Below are 18,905 nucleotides of genomic sequence, written 5' to 3'. Positions count from 1 at the left end.
ACGGAGAGGAGAGGAGAGGAGAGGAGAGGAGAGGAGAGGAGAGGAGAGGAGAGGAGAGGAGAGGAGAGGAGAGGAGAGGAGAGGAGAAAAATTTGATATCTTTTCCAAATGATGTGTACTGGCAGTGCTTAGATTTCAGATGACTTCATTGGTCCTTAACTTCTTTCCAAATACTGCTTAATATATTTCCAGTCTGCAGCATGCTTCTGTGTCCTGGTTTAGTTCTGTACCTGTGAATCCATACACCTCAGTTTGGCACTCCCTGTACCACTCATATTTGTTGCATAGGTTGATATCAAGACTCTTGGACACCTATCCTAAGATATGCAGTACTTAGGTAACAGGAATCTGAGAGTTGTTCGATAGTGTAGTGCTAGGAAACTAATTTCTTAGTTTATGGAGAAGTTGTTTTGATGTATGTTGTCTTTCCTGGAGAACCTACAGTTCTGGAAGCTTCTCTTTTCTGTTTTTTCCAGTAGTGGAACTGACAGACTGGGTCCACTGAATGAGATTTTCCTGCTGGAGTAGAAAGTAATAACCGAGCAGTACTGCTGTGCTCCAAATTGTGGGGATGATAGGTTATCAGTAGTTATCCCATCTTGGAAGTTTGTAAGGTTGTCTAGACTCAGTGCATGCTGCCTATCTTCCCCTGCTTAGTGCAGGAGACCTAATAGGTTGTGGTGCTCACGCAATTTCTGCCTGACCAGGAGTAGCTTCAGAACATCTTGGAGGCATGTGAGGAGTTTGCCTCTTTCCTCACCTCACATCTGTGTGGAACTAAATTCTGTCAGCCTAGTAAGTTTGATCTACTACAGCTCAGCAGCAAACCATTCTGGTACTGCTAGTATGGTGGGCTGTACAATGCTGGAAATGTTGTGAAGCGATTGTTAATAGGTATGTTGTTCTGAGGTGATAAGTGCTGTCGTATCTGAAATAGCGTCTGACTTTCAGAGGCTGAATGTGGAGGATTGTACCAGAACTGTTGTCTACAGTTAAAAAAACAGAAGTTTATTGGGAAGTGCTTTACCTCCTGAACCATATACATAAGAATAAAGCAGGAAATTTTTGTATGATATATCAGGGTAATGAAATCTGGATATGTCTGGTAATCTGTCATCCCTGCAGCTGAATACAAGCAAGAGAAGAGATTTTTGCCCTGCAGTTTGTGCAAGACAAGCAAGCAATACTGAGAGGGACTTGGCATCAGACACTGCTTTTCCTTATGTGTATTTGGAGCTAACCAATTTGAATTAGTGTCTCTTATTGGTTTCATGTGTGTGTTTTTTTTCAAGGATTTCAAACCTTTTAAACATCTACAACTTCCCAACCATTGCACATCAAGTCATGGTGTACCAAAAGCAATTTATTAACGTACCCAAAAGTAGACAAAAGGAAAGAGGGATACTGTATTTATCAGACATACTATTTGTCTGCTAGCAGCTGGGTAATTCTTATATGATTTGTGATAATCATACAGTAAGTAACACAACGAGTATGGAATGCACTGTGTCGGGCTCTCCAGATTTCAGGGCACTGTTTCACTCCAGCTAAGAAGTAAGCACCGGTCCACACTTTTCCTCTCAAGGAACATTCTCTTCCCTGCTCCCACTTTACTTGATACCAAAATAAGGGAATAAATGGAAAATGGTATATGGAAAGATACTTTGTCACACTGTTCTAAAGATTTATTTTTTTTTCCTAGTAACACCTATGCAAAAAGACAAAACTTGGTAGGATTTTTTTTTATTTGCTTTGATCCATTTAGAAGTATTTTATAGGAAAACTGTTCCTGAAGGCTAATGGTTTAACATAATGATCCTATTGCTAATGTTTGTGTTATTTTAAACTAGGGAAATCTAGAAAAAAGTATTATTTTGGATGTACAAAAGTAGAAGAGGGCACACTGCTGGCATCCCACTTAAAACCTCTTTTTTTTCAGTGGTAGCTGTCAAAAAAGTATAGGAAGAACAGAGTGCTAAAAATTAGAAATTGCCTTTCTACCTACTGCCCTGTTGAATTCCTTCTCTAAAAAAAATTTGGAATCATCACTTGTAGGAGCAAAGGAAGATTTGGACAAATGCTAGCAAATGCTGCATTTGGATCACAGGAATGTTAATTGAGACAATTTATTCTCTGCAGCACTGATGGGATTCTGGTTACTGTTAGAGCACAGAAGAAACTGTCCAACCGGGGAGGAAATTTGGGCAGTTTTGCAAGCTTGGAACTCAAAGACGTGGTTAACAACAGAACAGATTTCTTCTACCATAGCAAGATTATCAGAACAAACCAAGTTAGCCCACTGTATGGGAACTGCTGAGTCACGGCCTGAACCTCTGATTGATCACCTGAGGCGAGCAGCGAGTCAGCCAGAGGAGCACAGGTGAAGGCAATTCAGCTGTGCTACCAGAAGGGGTGGAGCCTGGCTGCACCCCTCCTAGACCTATTTAAGAGCTGGCTACCAGTGGGGAAGGATCTCATGTGGAGATCCCTCCTTCTGGTGTTTTGTGGTGAGACCAGCATAAGGGTAAGCCTTCCATTTATTCTCTCTTGTTATCATAGTCCACTTTGCCTAACTCCCTTGTTTATTTTGTGATTGTAACATCTTGATATCCATTGATTATACACACACAAACTTCAGTTGTTAACTTAGTATTTGCATATGAACTTGCTATCTATGCATATAAAATCTATGTTTTTACAGTATGGCGTTTATATTTTATCATTCATCTGGTGTCACCCATTTACTAAAAAGAGGACAGAGTATTCTCAAGGATATACACTTCAGCCTGTAACCTGCATGTGTATGTATAATGTTGCAGTGCAACAGGGAGAAGGGAAAGTAAATAATCTATTTTTTCTCTTTTACTTGGAATCCAGTTTTGACCACACATACCAAGTTAAGAACAAGGAAATGTGGTTTTCATATATCCCTTTGCATGCAGCATTTCACCTCACAGAATAGTTGCATTCACAGACTTACTCAGGTACTGTTCGTTCTGGCACAGTGATAATTATGTTGGTGGTCAGTGCGCAGCAGTCTTGTCGGTCTCACTCCTGGTTTTCCACTAGCTTATTTGAAGGTCTGCTATGAACTTGCCTGAGGGGAATTCACCAAATGTATTTGCAGACTCCTTCTTACCCTGACCTGTTGTGTTGGTCAGTTCTGGATTCCCAGCTTCAAGGACATCCATAGAACTGTGTAATCTATTCTACAAGCATCTCCTTTGCGTTGTTCCTAGAATGCTTTTACATCTCTCATGTTCTAGAAGTTGGGGCCATCTGCATTCAGAATTAAGGGCTGGATGTTGTGGCATTTGTCTCTCCTGTTTCTCAAAAAAGTTGTAGCCTTGATATGCTCAAAAAAGAAGCTAGCCAGGAAGCTTGCATGCTCTTTTAGTCAGCATTGTGCTGTGTGGGACCCAGACGCTTTGCAGAATAAGAGCAGAACATGTGCAACTTTATAATACAGAGAAGGTAAAATGAAAATAACCAACTGAAAGAGTGAAAATATGCAGAGTGTTTGGGGGATGGGCAGGAAAGTGTCATTCAGACACGAACTTGTGCTATCTATGTTTCCACCCTATAAAACAATTCAGTAGGGACATGAAGCACAGCTTATCACATGTTCATGCTTTGACACCAAAGGAATGCATGTGCCTCTGAACAAGCTGTGGGAGAGAAAGCAGAAGCAGGTAACAGTGTGCTTCAGTTTAGGTGTGCCATTTCAAATAGCTTCTTTTTCCCATACTGTAACATCTTTGACACCACACACAAGCTGCCCTACAGAGCAAACAGGTATCAAGACTTAAATTGGTGTGGTACATCATTAGCTGTGTCAAAAGCTCTCATTTTTCATGCTGTATTTTAATCTTCCATAGTGATGGACAAGGCATACATTTTTAAAACAGTCCATGGTGAAGCATGTTGCAGTTTACATGCATATATATGTCAATTTACACAGTGGTTCTATAGCAAAGTGTTGCCATATTTTGGCAACGTCTAAATCCAGGAATTTTGGGAAAGATGTAAAACAGTAGTCTTTGCCTTACAGAAAATAAAGGCACTAGAGATGAAGCTATGGAAAAAATCATAATAATCTTTTCTCCGTTCACAGTACATGCAGCATGCAGACCACAGAACTTTGTGACTGCTTCCTTTCAAAAGAGAAGAGAGATGGAGTAAAAGCAAAGAGGATTTTCATAATTGCACCCCTAGGGAGGGACAGTTCTGACTTCCATAAAATTAACTGCAATTTCATAAAAAAGATTGGATAATCTTATTTGACAGTCTTATGCAAGAGAAGTGAACATACACACAAATTCTTTATTCAAAATAGCAAAACTGATTTTGTGCACCATGACACTTATGCTGTTTACAACATTAAGAAGTATATATCAGTAAAACATAAACATGTTATTTTATTCTTGAGCTATGCTCACTGTCAAAATGTATTGCATGATGTAGTAGACAAGGAAAAGGGATAAATGAGATGGCATCCTTTGTAGAAATGATGTTAAGAGCTGTAAGAATGAAATACATCTTTGGTATGGCCGGAGAGGACAAATGACAATGTCTGTGTTCTCATTCACAAGTCATTGTGCCTCAGCTTGTGTAGATGTTAGCATACAGATGAGCTGGTCATCTTCTGAATGCAGATGACCCCAACTTCTAGAACATGAGAGATGTAAAAGCATTCTAGGAACAATGCAAAAGAGATGCTTGTAGGACTCGAATTAGGCCATTTACACTCACGAAATATACTCAGCTAAGTTGTAGCAGCACATCAAAAAGGAAGCTTCCAAAAGATGACTAGGTCATATAATCATATATTAGTAAAGCAGAAACATTCCTCTGAATCTGATAAGGGAAATGGAATTGAAAAATAAGGAATGATACATTTGAATTATTATCTTGGACGTGGACTTGCAGTGCTTCCCCTATAAAACCCATAAATGATACCTCAAACTCAGTGCCTATTAAACTATCTGACAGTAGACATATTAAAGAAGTCAGGATCTCATGAACCTCAATTATACTCTTCCAAAGAAGAAAATACAGGGGAAAAAAAAGCAGAGAAATCTGCTAGAAGTATATAATCGTGTTGATAAAAGCCAGTGTTTTACATGCATAAGTTTTTATTTCCAAGTATTACCAATCACTTACATTTCTGTAAAAATTTGTTTAGTGATGGGAGAGGACAATCACTTTCAAATGTTAAACATCAATACAGGGCAAAAAAAAAAAAAAAAAAAAAAAAAACAAACAACAAACAAGCAGAAATTTGATATTATGAGTAATCCAAGCCATAACAAGTATTGGAAATGGCTGGAATAGAAAATAAACTTGAGATCACGTTTCACATAACTGGATCAAGAGAAGTACTATGCTAAAAATGGGAGACTAAACTTTTAGAAAGAATCCTAAGGCTCTGCTTTTCATCTCTAATTCCTGTAGTAGATAAACAGAATTTCAGTAACTTCTGGGAAATGTTAAAAACTGTATGAAGACGCCTGGCCTTCCTTCCAAGAAGCTATCACGAGAACATTTCAAGATACTTAGCAATTTAAAAGTAGGGGAAGTGGTCTTCTTTTTTAGCTGTATGTGATTCTGAGATACTTTTAAACTTGTCTTTGGAAAAAGCTTGAAACAAAAGAATGTACGGACTTTGAAAAACTCCCTTCTGAAAAGAAGGATCAATCTCCCAACTATTTTTAGATTGTTTAGGAGGAGAAAAAAGTCACATTCAGATAAAGAGAGACAAATAGATACTGATATGGAAATAAAGGATAAAGACAGGAGGAGCAGTTGCCAAGCTGCAACGCTTACATCCATATAGGAAAGTCGCATTAAAACCTTTTGCAGAGATACACAGCTGTCTCAGAATTATAGACAAGCAAGAGCTGGAGAAGGTGCAATTAAATAGATACTCATCTGCAGTGAACATTCTGGAATAGTAGGTATTTGAAAGAAATGGCACTAAGTGATACAACAACAGAGAAATTCATCATTCAATGCAGAGCAGCAAAATTTGCTCTCTCCATGCAGTGGATGTCACACCTTTGAAAACTCAGTTGGCTTATTCCAAAACAGATGCATAAACTTCTTAGATAGGAGTAGCAGAACAGCACTGTATTCTGAAGAAAACAACCCAAATACCTTCCCCTCCCTTCTCCTTACACACTGATGCACAAATTCACACTCTATCACATTCTTAACCTTGAAACTTTGTGGACTTCTCCTCTGACATTAGGTTTGTAAGAATCATCTACTGTTCCCCACAGTCGTTGCTATACTAAGGTACTTAGCATCTCCATAAGGGCTTATAAGTGTATCAGTACCGTATTGGGAAAAGTATACGTACAGGTATACAACAGCACAACTTGTGACGTTAGTAACATAGCTTTATTATCTACCATCAAGTATAGCACTGTGGTTGGTTTTGAGACTATTCCATGAATGTCTCATATCGGTCAGGTGCAGTGAATTTCACTGACAGTCTCCAGTTTTGAAAGGTTCTTGTACTTCAGGGTGAAGGTTGGTTGCAGCTTGCTGTCAGTTTTCCAGGTTTCTGGCTTCCTTATGGAAGCTGTAGCCAACAAGGCAGTGTAATACACAATACCTCCTGCTGTGACAAATCTGAGTTTACATATGAGGTTGTTTTACTTCAATTGAAAATATCCCCATTATCACATTATGTGAACGTAGACTTGACTCAGTTCCAGGTGTTGCAAATGTGCGATGGTAAAGTACAGCTTTGCTGAAAAGCATCTTTATGCTGAATGCATTTTTACCTCTTACTTACCTCTTTTAATTGTTTCTTTTGTGTAAACTCAATGTGAAGGCCTACTTCAGATTTTTTTGGCTACTCGGTAGTATCAGTAGTATTCTATTTCCCATCCCTCATTATCCGACTCCTGCAACGTTTTGGTTTAGTCTTTTCTATGAAACAAAACAAAAACAAAACAAAAAATAAAACAAAACAAAAGCTTAACATTTCAGTTCATACAAGTAGTTTCTACATTTACACGTAGATCTTCACACTGTTTTTAACACTTAGCACAAAGGTGTTTTCATCGCTTATAGCTATGCTTTTATGGAGCTAACATTTGGATATAATAATATTTTATATATCCAAATATATATATATTATATATAATTATAATTATAATTATTATTATATATAAGGTTATTATATATGCTATATGGAGCTAACATTTGGAATAATTAAATACATAATTAGTTAAACCTTAATTATTAGGCAAGCATAAGTATTCTCTAATACTTAAGAAGGCTACTTTTCTTCACTATTACTTGTTTTCTAGTTCAATAATAACATTTCACTATTCTTTAGTCTCTCTCAAAGTTTCACATACACACTTAACCCACAGTTCTCTCAACATATAACTCTGTAAGAACTGGTAGCACTTGATTTATATCCTCTTTATTTCAGCCCTTTTACCTTCTTGATAGCCTAAGACTCTTCCTGTTTTTATATGTGCTTTGCTTACAAAGTTAAATGAAAAAAACAGAGCTGATATCAATATATTACTGGGTCTGGTTACATTATGCTCTTACATTTTAGCAGTACTTCAAAACTCAATTAACATTAATAAAACCATTTAACTGATAAAATTCTTCAGTTACATTCACGTCTTATTTGAGCCTGAAGCATTATGGTTATGTTTATTGTTTTTCTTGCTTTATTAATTTGAGGCTTCTGCTGCTTCCTCCAACATCTCCAGTCATTGTACTCTCACAGTGGGTGCTGGCCATTTATGCTATAGGCATTTTTCCTGCTTTGCAAACACATTTTTGTTTCTACTGTCTCTTCACATTTTTGTTATTAACATCTGTAGCAGGACAGCACGTCTTAGCAATCATTCTTCCTGAAGCTTCTCTGATTTCTTCTATTTGAATATTCAGCTTCTCTCTTTTCTTTCTAAATCTTGGAGTACCCCATTTGTCTACATTCTTTCCATAAGAGTAGGCCTTCTTAATTGCACCATGTACAGCCTGGATGAGATTAACTCAAGTTTTGCATTACACTGACAGATGTGTTAGTACCCAGCAGGATATCAGGAGTCTTTATATCACAATCACCTTTACAATGACAAATTTACTTCAGTTCTTCACTTTGCTACCTGCCTTCTGCTACACTTTAAGGGCACTGTAGATTCACATGGGCAAATGTATCAGTTTATATGATATCTAATTCACACCGTTCACACTCTTAAGTTCTTTATGCAAGGGTTTTGGTTTTACTGCTCCTTTAGATTTTACAATCTCTTGATCATATCTGGAGATGGTTTTATTCTCAGTAGGTGCACACAGACACATATACACAGGGCTGAACAACAATAGATTGACATGGACAGAACAGTTGCATTTACAAGCACGCCATGCACACAAGTCATGCTAACACATGCATAAGCAGTATGAATGGCCTGGTCCCACTTCTTTCTTGCCAGTTAATCAGCCACAAAGCTTGGCAGTGGATTTTAAACACTCTCACAAAGAATCTCTCTCTGATATCTTAAGCACTTTTCAGTTCCAGTTCTGAAATCAAGATGAGAGATGCCATTGGTACCTGCGCATAATCCATTGGGCATTGTGAAACAACCATTAGCCTTAATTTGTCACATAACAAGCCCAGCTTGCTGGTTAAAAATGTTTTGCATCCAGCTACATTAGGGAGCATGTTGCATCATTTAGCAATTCTGTTATGGTTACGGTCCAGGAAGTTTGCTTATCATCATCACATATGAATTCCTTCAGCTTCTTCAGGTTAAAGAGCAGTTTGTTGAGTAGGGTCCAGACTCTGCTTGGCCACGTGAGCTCTCTCTCCTTTTGCTTTGCTACCTTCAAACCAACTAGCTCAGTTCTCCAAGCCAGGAGCTCCTATATGAGTCCCTGGTTACCTCATGGCTAACTGTTTCCTCTTCAGATTGCAGACATGAGATGTAACTGATTTAAAAGACCAGAGTTTGTTGGTTCAGTAACATGCAACTAAAGCCTCATAATTCAGTGATCCAAAATTAATAAATACATCATATTAAATGATAGTTTTATAGTTCTTCACCTGATTACAGACAAGAATAAAGTTACTGATCATTACTTTTCAGTCTCACAAATCACATACATATGCCATTAAAAAACAACTCCTTCACTCTTCCCTCCCCATATTGCTTACTACAGGGCACAACTCTATCCTTCTTCACACTGCTGTCTTACACTACACAGCATCCTTGACCTTGAATTGTTTTAATTACTCTCTTGGTTTTCTGAATAGCCTGTAGCTAGTAAAGAGAGCTAGTGTCCCAGGAGGACTTGTTTACAACCTGTGATACTGAAATCAGGGAGATAACCACCAATTTTAAACAACAAAGTAAAGAAACATTATCTTACAGTCTGGGTGTTAATACAGTTTTATAGAGATGCAAAGATCACACTATAAACATAACTCCATTTCTGTTGGAATAGCGAAGTTGGTACAAAGTATTTCTAAAGCAGTGTCTGTAGTGGTTTGCAATAATATTTAAAAAAGAAGGAAGCAGCTAAAGAAGGAGCTTTTTATGGAAAGAAGTCCTTTGTGTCTCATGGCACGGCATTTGAAAAGGTTCCAGTTTCACTAATCATCTCTTCTAACAAAAGAATGTAAGAATATTAGCAACTCAGTCCATGCCTGAAGATGTTTGGTTTTTCAATCCTCATTACTGAAACATTAGCATTTTTCTCCCTTGATACCTTCAAAGAGAGAAAGTTGTCTTGGTTTTGTTTAAAGTGGATTGTGGCAGAAAGAGAGCAAGCACCAGTAAAATTTGTAGAAATGTGTATTAAAAAAAAAAAAAAAGAAAAAAAAAGAATTGCACCTAAATCTCAGATTCATTTTTTATTCATGAGATCATACTTCAACAATAATTATTTGTACTGTATGGTTTCCTCCCTACAAAATATATACATTTGTATTTAAAAGTATCCATAGTAGATGTGCCACTTCATTTAGAGTGCCTGTTTTTCCCCATGTGGATCTAATTTGCATTGGGAAGACAAATAGAAAATTCAAATACTCAGGAAGGCTGGTACTTGTTGAGATGCACTGTGTGTTGCATTTCTTTTCCCTTCTTGCCAAGTCCATTTTCCTGTGGTTGTATCTTCAGACCTTTAAACTCAGAACTTAATGTGAAGAGTTTATTGGTTTCCAGGTAGTGGTCTGAGGCTCAACCACTGCAGGTGTGTGGCTAAGAGGTGTTAATTGGATGATGGATGCACAAAAATCGGAAACACAACTCAACAGTAAAATCAAATTAAAGCAGACTCCTGCTGGTCACAGCGGGTTTTGTATCAGACCCTGTGGAAATTCAGAAAATACTACATATTGCAACAAATCTGAAAACCCCCAGGTTCCCTGATTCTTCTGTTCACATAAATACCAAATGAGTTTTCTTTTCCTGATATAGTTCTGTTCTGCTGAACTGCAACTTCTAGTAATACAAAGTCAGAACAACTAGTGATGTCTAAAAACTAAAAGAAAAAATCATAGAAAGAATAGCTAACTGCTAAAGAGAATAATAGGTTATTTTTTTACAAGGGTACCTGAGAAATATCTAACTTCAAAAGTTTACTTGATTTTACCCTTAAACACATTTGTTTAAGAAACTTCTAGCAAGAACAGCTTGGAAGTCAGTGCAAAAGGTAACGTTATTGCATATGGAGGCCAGTGTTTCTCCAGCCTGGATGTGACTAGATACATACAGTGAAATCATAACAAAACCAGCAATTTGTTTGTTTGTTTATTTCTGCTATTACCTTGAAGTACCTGGTTTACTTGCACTCCAAAGGAGACACTTTATTCTGTTTAGCAATGCAGGCAGGTACCTGGCTATTCAGAAACAAGGTGATGGCCTTATGAAAAGTAGCTAAAAAAAGTTTTGAGGCTTGTACAACTTTCACAGAGAATCTTAACATCAAAGTAAAATAAGTCCTAAGGGTGGAGACCGAGTGGAAAAGCAGAATGGTTGACCTCTATTGCTGTCTAAGGCTGAGGCAGAAGCAGTTCTGTAAAATCATCAAAGACAATGTTATGGGCAGTTTTGATATCTGCAGCAATAAATAAGCACCGTGGTTTATGCTTTCAGAATATGAAATTGAGAGATCATTTTTCCTGAGAATGAAATGTGTCCTAGCCAAGAGGAATGCAGGATTGACATGCAGTGGCTACAAGGTAACGTGCACGAGTTTTTACTTTCTCATATACAAGAGACAAGTTCGTTTAATGAGCTTGGTTTTAACTACATGTAGCTGAAAGCAAAGTCTTTGATGGAAAGAATCAGATCAGATGCAAAAGTGCTGATGCAGATTCACTCAGTAATGTAGTTCCAGACCCTCACCGAATGAACTGGGATTTGTTCTGTTGCACAGTTCCATATTTCAAACCCCTGAAGTTCCAGATTGGGGTCTAGAGAACCTCTTGCACCTCTTGCTCATGAGGTGCAAAGAGAATACACATTCAGGTCTTGTTCCCTTATGGAAGCAGAGAAAGATGGGGCAGGATTCTATACACAGGAAGTTGAAAGTCTCCCCACATCCCTCTGCCTTGATCTTACTGTGCTTTTTCTGAGCAGCCACCAATCACATGGGTCACTTACTGACCTGACTGGAATCGCCTCAATATTCAAGAGACCGTAATGTTGCCATAAATAATCACTGATATCAACTCAGGGTTTGAGCTCTACTAACCTATGAGGATTGTTTTCAAATCCCGCTGCTTGTATTAATCATATCTTTATTACATGAAACCAGAAAGACACAGCATACAGCATATACTGAAATTCTACAGTAACATATGCCATACAAGTAGTTCTTATTTTCATCTTTGCAGTACATATTCACTGCTCTTTGAGCTGTACAGTAAAATTTTATCACCTAAATATCAGGAGAGATGGATATTTCACATATACCCTGGTGAGGATCTGTTTCACTTCAGTCATTCAAAAACAAAAAGGAAAGCATGCAAGAAAAGCAGATCTCATTTAAGGAAGACATTCAAGGTCCAGGCATTTATCAGCTTATTTACATTGTTATCTACCTGCCTGCACTGATTTATATGAGCCCTTGTTTGCTCGGTTTCTTCCTAAGTAAAATCATTCTGTTTCAAAGCGGAATCTGAAATCAGATAAAAACGTCAAGATTTTAGTTGTGATATCTCTGTATGGTTTCCTTTTTTCCATGTATGGCTGGTGACTAGAGGAATCACAGTCTGTCTCTTTTTCTTCATTATCACAAATTTGCACATTGAAGAATGTAAGGATGTATTCATTTAGAGGGGTGTCAGCTTAAATTTATTCTCTCTGACTGTACGTAGAGTCAAAATTTAATACTATTGAACATATTATATGAATAGCTTAAGTGCAGGAGAAGTTCAGTAATGAAATAGTGTGAGAATCAGTAGGATCTGCAGGAAGATCTTAAATAAGTTTTGATATTGCTTATCGGAGGTGAGGAAGGAGGTTATACTGGGGGAACCTATTTATAGGTAATAGTTCAGTGAGTTGTTCAGAGTTCTAAATACACTGGAAATGAATTCCTTTACCCTGGATGCATTGAATAGTGAATCAAATAACGAAATTAAGCTGAAGGATGTGTATAGAGTATTTCTGATTCCCCTCAAAGCCCAGACAAGTGTCCTGCCTGCTGTTTGAAGTAGAAAATTGGCAGGAGCAAAAATAATTTCTAGACAGTAACAATAAATTAAATAAATTTTATCTTGCAGAAGAGTACCCCATTTTTTTTATTATTTCTCCCTCTCTTTGGCTGACCTTGTGTAGTATTAAAGGCTAACACTGAAATTATCATTCCTATGATTAGGAATTGCATATAGTAATTCAGGAATCTGGTCTCAAGACCCTGGGTTTGGTCAAAAGAATGTCACCTGAACTTGACTGAAAAGTTCATTTAAAAGGTCATTTAAAACTCATTTCCAGTGCATTTGCACAGATAACCTCTGGTCTTTACAGATGTGATACATTAATTTCCATTGTATACATATACGCGTATGCCAGAGAATTGGAGTGATTTAAAATAGCACCTTCCATATTTTTGATTAACAAACAAGAAATTAATATCAAAGGATGTTTAAAATTAAAACTAGAAAGCAGTGTAGATAATCATTAAGAGCACATGTTGTAATACTGGATTAATCATGTTATGTGAAAATACAAAAACTGCATTTACTGTGTTTTAATCTCCATTTATAAATTAACCACAATTCTGAAGCCTTAACAGACTGTGGAGTAATTGTGCTGTAAGGGTGCATTGCCTTACAACCTCACTGAAGCTGGGTGGACAGTTGACTTTCAGCCTCTTCCTTTGTCATCAGATATTGACTGTGTTTTCTTCTCATGCCAGGTCATCCACTGCAGTGGCTATTTGAAGATAAGGCAGTATATGCTTGATATGTCTTTGTATGATTCCTGTTACCAAATTGTTGGACTCGTGGCTGTAGGTCAATCTTTACCTCCCAGTGCAATCACTGAGATCAAACTTCATAGTAACATGTTTATGTTCAGAGCAAGTTTGGACTTGAAGTTAATATTCCTAGATTCCAGGTAAGCAGCTATTTCATTTCGAGCATAAAATGTTTTCAAAGTCAAAAGTTCTAAGTTACAGTAGTTTCTTTTTGGGGGGTTGAACTCGTTGATTTCTAGAGGGTCCTTCCAACTCTTACAATTCTGTGATTGTTTGATTCTGAACAAATCAGAATTGCCATGAGAAAGTAAAGCACTACAAAGTTATCTGGAAGACAAAGACCATGCGGGTCTTCAAAGCCTTTTGGGTAAATGGACAGTCCATATTTTGTCTTGAATGCCAACATAAAAGAGTGTGTATACTTTAACTGATAGCTACATACCTTTTCAGAGAGTCAATTAAAGTCTTGCTGTGATTAATATGTAGACAAGCAGTAAAAATTTTTACTTTAAAGGACATAAATATTAATAAGCAAACCTAGTTAAAGTAATATGTATGCACCATCATCTGTAATTTAAATGTCAGCAACAAAAATGTTGAAATCAAATTGACTTGCCAGGGTCATCAAGAGCTTTTGCCAAAGTAGTAAGAAAACAGAATATTCTACATTCTAGTTTAATGCCTTAACAATGAAGCCAACTGTACTAACTGTGGTTACTGGAGTGAAAATAAATTTCATTGGATAGTACATGAAAACACAGCCTTTCTGAAGAAAACTTGGGAAAATGGCTATTGTTTAGGAAAGAGAATCTGCTCTCGGTAGACATAACGGCTGAAAAGGGGAGAGCAGAAAACCAGAACTAAAGTAATTGTGAAATGACTCACTCATCTTTTTTGAAAATATAGTATCTTTTACTATACAATGACCCTTTGTACAGTACAGTTCAAGATACCTTGAGGGAAAAAGTCCAATTCCCAGACAGTGTAACCAATTTGACCACTGACAAGACAACCATTCTTTAACAATCCCTACATATAGAGCATTATGTCACATACTCTCTCATTTCCCTGACATTCTGGATTTGTAAGAAGCAGAAATTATATATATGTGTAAAAGTAAAAAAGACTCTGTATCCAAGACTGGGGAAGTTTTTCATGGCAGGGCAACCATGGAAGAACATGTTCTTTTTCCATGTTAAGTCAATGAGATAGTGGGACATCAGCTGCTAAAATACAAAGAACTGGTTGTTTCTGCATTTTTTTCTTGGCATGCTTTACTTAGTGTAACAGTTACAAAGAAGTACAAAGAGTTCAGCAACATGTCTTTGCATGTGGAAAAAGGAAAATGATGTGCCTAAGAGGAACTGCCTGAAGGTATTAGTGTCTTCAAAGGAGACAGCATAGCCAGAGGTGTTGACAGGAGCAGAGAAATAACCAGTACTGTTGCATAGCTGTATTTATCAAAGAGCAAATGGGTATCATCCATACACATAACTGTGTATGGACGGTTAGGAGTATTAAACACTACTAGAGCCCTTTGCTTTCCCAGCTGAGCAAACCAAATTATTTTTTTCTCAGACTAGGAGTGTACTAGGAATAAGACAAAACTGGTTTCAAGTTTTCTTCTGGTATCTGTGCAAGAAAAAGAATTGCTAGATCTTTAGCTGTAAGTCATTGAGCAGACAGGCGAGTGTTATAGCCGCAAAAAGAAACAGGCAAGTCTTTCTGGATACTCAGTACAACATAAAACGTGCAATAGATAATTTGTCAAGGTAACTGAAAAAAGAAGACAGTTTTTTTTCTCCTTTAGAGAGATATGTAGCTTCTGATTTTGGTGATGCAACCATTTTTTTTTTTTTTTAAATTGCCATATACTTTACAAGGCTTTAAGGTACTCTAGAAGGAAGATCATTAGGCCAAGCTCCGTTTCTTTCTGTTTATGCTTTGTCACACACAACAACCCTCAGAGCCCAAGCTCCCTACAGTGACTTTCTGATGGGTTGTTTTTGCATTAAGGAAGTTAAGCGGTTCATTTATAGACTCAAAGATTTTGAAAGTTTGGGTGTTCCTATAAATCTTAAAATTCTTTGGCGCATATGAAGACCAAATTCAAAGTAAGGCTGCACTTCCAGAAAAATTCACACCTGGCTTGAGTTTGTGGCTTTTTGTTTGTTTGTATTTGGATTAACTGTCTCTGTACTCACCAACTAAGTAAGAAGGATGAGCTGCCACCCTCAGAAAATTGCAGAAAATTCAGAAGGGACGTGGAAATCTAAACAGGACCTTATACCAGCTATTTTACTATGCTGATAGGCTTAAGCAAGAATTTGGGCCCCCAGAATTGTAAGCTAGTAAGGACAGGGCACATTGGAGAAGAGAAGCACGTGAATATGTTCACATAGAGTCTTATGGAAACAGATCACAAGTGCTCATTCTGTGTTGGCAAATCCTGAGGCAAGACATTGCCAGATGAAGGTATAGCTTCATTTCTCCCATATAGCTATAGGAGATTGAAATGCTTTAGTTATGAATTAGACCATGAAGGCATGGGGCCTTTTTTGTTTGTTTATTTGGTTGGTTGGTTACTACTTTTTTGTTTTCTGATTTCCTTCAGAAGAATCCCACTGTGTCTCAAATAGACTGTAAATCTCTGTGCAGTTCATGTGATTACTTAGTGTTAGAGCAAGAGTAAATAAGATGCACAGTAGTTATAAATAAATAAATGAAAGAAAGAAAGAAAGAAAAGGAAGTTTGCATGATCTGCAACCCTCAGTGACACGTGTTGCTTGAGATCTCTGCATTCCTTTCTGTAGATGCTACTGTGTCAGTCCTTGATATAGAATTTATCCACACTAGTATTTTAGTTCAAACCGGAAGCATCCTTTTGAAGCAAAGGTCCCCACCATTTCCACTCACTGCACAGCAGTTCATGTCATGAAGATGCGTTAGGCATGTTAACTGGGTGAATTTCAGATGAGACTAAATTAGAAGAATACCTCCAGGAACACGTGTAGGGCACCCCAACTGCTACAAAGCTTTCAGTTAGAGTTAGTCACAAGAAAATGTCCCAAAATTAAGATATTCAAGCTCCATATCCTCAGCTCTAACCATTTTACTCTACAGATCACTTGCCAATGGACTGCATTGCTTATTCATGTATAGCACCTTTGCATAGCACCTCTTGTCTGCTATAGATGCTTTAGATGAAGAAAGCCCACGACAGCATAAAAAAAAAACCCAGCAACACTTGGCACACCAACAAAATTATGGCCAAGTTGCACAATGTACTTTAAGTTTTTTCTTCTCAAGGAACAGTACTAAATAAATAAAGTCCATTTTGAATCATAAAGTTTGGCTTCCCAGGTGACTTGCGGGTGTGGCCTCATATAGGTCTGGGCAGGGTAGCCTCATTCTTTAACATGTGCAGAAATGCAGCTGTCTCAAACCCTTTCATTTTTCTTCCACTTCTTGTCATGTGAGGAAGTTTTTCTGAAATCTAGCTTCAGCTTTCCTTTTCTTAGCTTGTGATCTTCATAGCTCCCGTCTTCCTACATTTTCAGCTGGAATAAGCTGTTTCCTTCTTCTGTTAGTCATTAACTGGAATTTATTTATAGACTTGATCACAGTCTCTATGGAGAGACATACATGCTACACTTGTATGTTTGCAAAAGCGAATGAAAATTTGTCAGTGGTGTACAAGAGTAGTTTTATTGTTTCGTGACTAGCTCCTCAACTGGATCTTTGTATAAACGATCATGCAGGGCAGTGGCAAAAGCCCAAAGCTGAAATAAGAACTCTTTTTCCTGTGTATGTGTAAGGCTGGCCAGGGAATAACTGCACCTTGCTTTGGCTGGGTTGAGAGGGTTTATTTTCTTATAAAGATGAGGATTCTGTTTCCAAAACTAATATTTTGTCCCACCATTTTTAGGTACCTGACTTGCTGGCACAATTAAATGCTAGGTTTGTAAAACTGAATATTCCTGGAGATTTTGCTTAATATGGAATCTTCCTTTTCTAGAGTGACTGAATTAACTGGATATGAACCCCAAGATCTGATAGAAAAAACCCTCTATCACCATGTTCATGGCTGTGATGTGTTCCATTTACGATATGCTCATCATCTGTGTAAGTAATAAGAATGGTAGACTGAAACTTATTTAGTAGAGTGAGAAGTTTTGCAGGCAACAGGCACTACATTGGAAAAAAAAAAAAAAAGAAATCTTTCAAAACCTTGACTGGAGATAGATTTTCTTAAGTGCTTGGCTATCACTTAAGGAAACCATTACTTCTGCAAGTAAGCTAAATACTCAATATGCCGTGCTTCTGAAAATAATATGAATCTGGCTACTTTTATCTTTGACTTAAAGGATCTGAGCTCTTTTGAAAATGTGGACTTGATTCTGGGTGGTGAACTCCTAAAGGGAAAAAAAAAAAAAAAATACAAAAGAGCAACTGAGTGAGCAAGAGGGGAAAATCTGGACTTTACTAGTCTCTGTTAGAAGAAAAATTATGCAACAGCTCCCCATTCCTCTGAAACATGTTTATAATAAACAGCCCATGTTTGAAGTGAATGTAAACCCCCAAAATCCTAAAATTAATGTTCATTAGTAGCTTGTGGGTGAGGTTTGGAGAATGGAGTGTCAGGGGAAAAAAAAGCATGTTTAATAATCCCCCATCTGCAAACCGAGAAGCTAATCATATCTTCAAACATCTGGACTTGGGAAGTAGTTCATTCAGTAGCGCATTAATTTGAGAAGCAAATTGAGGGAATAGCTGAAATCTGGATTTGGCTCACTCTGCTGCAACCCATACAATGCAAAGATGAAATCCAAAAAACAATTATTAGTGAACTTTTCTCCAGATTGTTCCTGTGGACTGAAAGCAGTTGGAGTCAAATCCTTCTTTAGGCTTACTGAGGTTGGTTCTTCACCTTACTTTGGGCCGTTCATGAGGATTTGGAAAATAAAGGAGGATGTAATTGTATTTGGCACAAATCTGTGCTGAACTTCCAAGTACTGGATTCTATTGACAGCAGAGTATGCTACAGAAAGCAGAAGCTGACCTTTGTAGGAAGTTAATATTTGCCATAATGTTACTGAAGATTTTGCTTTACGACCTAAAAACTAGAATGACCAGGGCATGATTGATTGATTTAGTGGAGCGTTGTTAGAGTTAGGGTACTACGCTGAGGTTGAGGTTGGACTTGATGATCTTGAAGGTCTTTTCCAATCTGAGAGATTCTATGATTCTGTGCTGCAGTGTGTAATGATCTCCTCCACATTCACTGGGGGCATCCACTGGGTTAGTAGTGCTAACTTCTGCACCTGGTGGTGAATGTTGACCTATACAAAATCATACTTTATTGTCACAACTGTTAAAAAATACCTATGTCAAGTATTATATAGATGCTTCCAATTAGCTGCAATCATCTCTGGACAGCA

General features: G+C 37.5%; 1 protein-coding gene across 1 annotated transcript in view; it reads left to right on the top strand.

Moving 5' to 3' along the window:
- The window catches only part of SIM2 (SIM bHLH transcription factor 2), a 55,651-nt gene that overhangs the window by 19,872 nt on the left and 16,874 nt on the right, over positions 1 to 18,905 (top strand). Inside the window, exons 5-7 of the mRNA XM_042867990.1 lie at positions 11,136 to 11,221; positions 13,405 to 13,604; positions 17,483 to 17,589. Coding sequence (XP_042723924.1) covers positions 11,136 to 11,221; positions 13,405 to 13,604; positions 17,483 to 17,589 — 393 coding nt within the window. The remainder of the gene's footprint in view (positions 1 to 11,135; positions 11,222 to 13,404; positions 13,605 to 17,482; positions 17,590 to 18,905) is intronic.

Source organism: Lagopus leucura, unplaced genomic scaffold (genome assembly GCF_019238085.1).
Source record: "Lagopus leucura isolate 7727_CA_CO unplaced genomic scaffold, USGS_WTPT01 Super-Scaffold_100001, whole genome shotgun sequence".
NCBI lineage: Eukaryota > Metazoa > Chordata > Aves > Galliformes > Phasianidae > Lagopus > Lagopus leucura.
The sequence above is the reverse complement of the archived record's forward strand: the minus strand, read 5'-3'. Positions and strand labels throughout refer to the sequence as shown.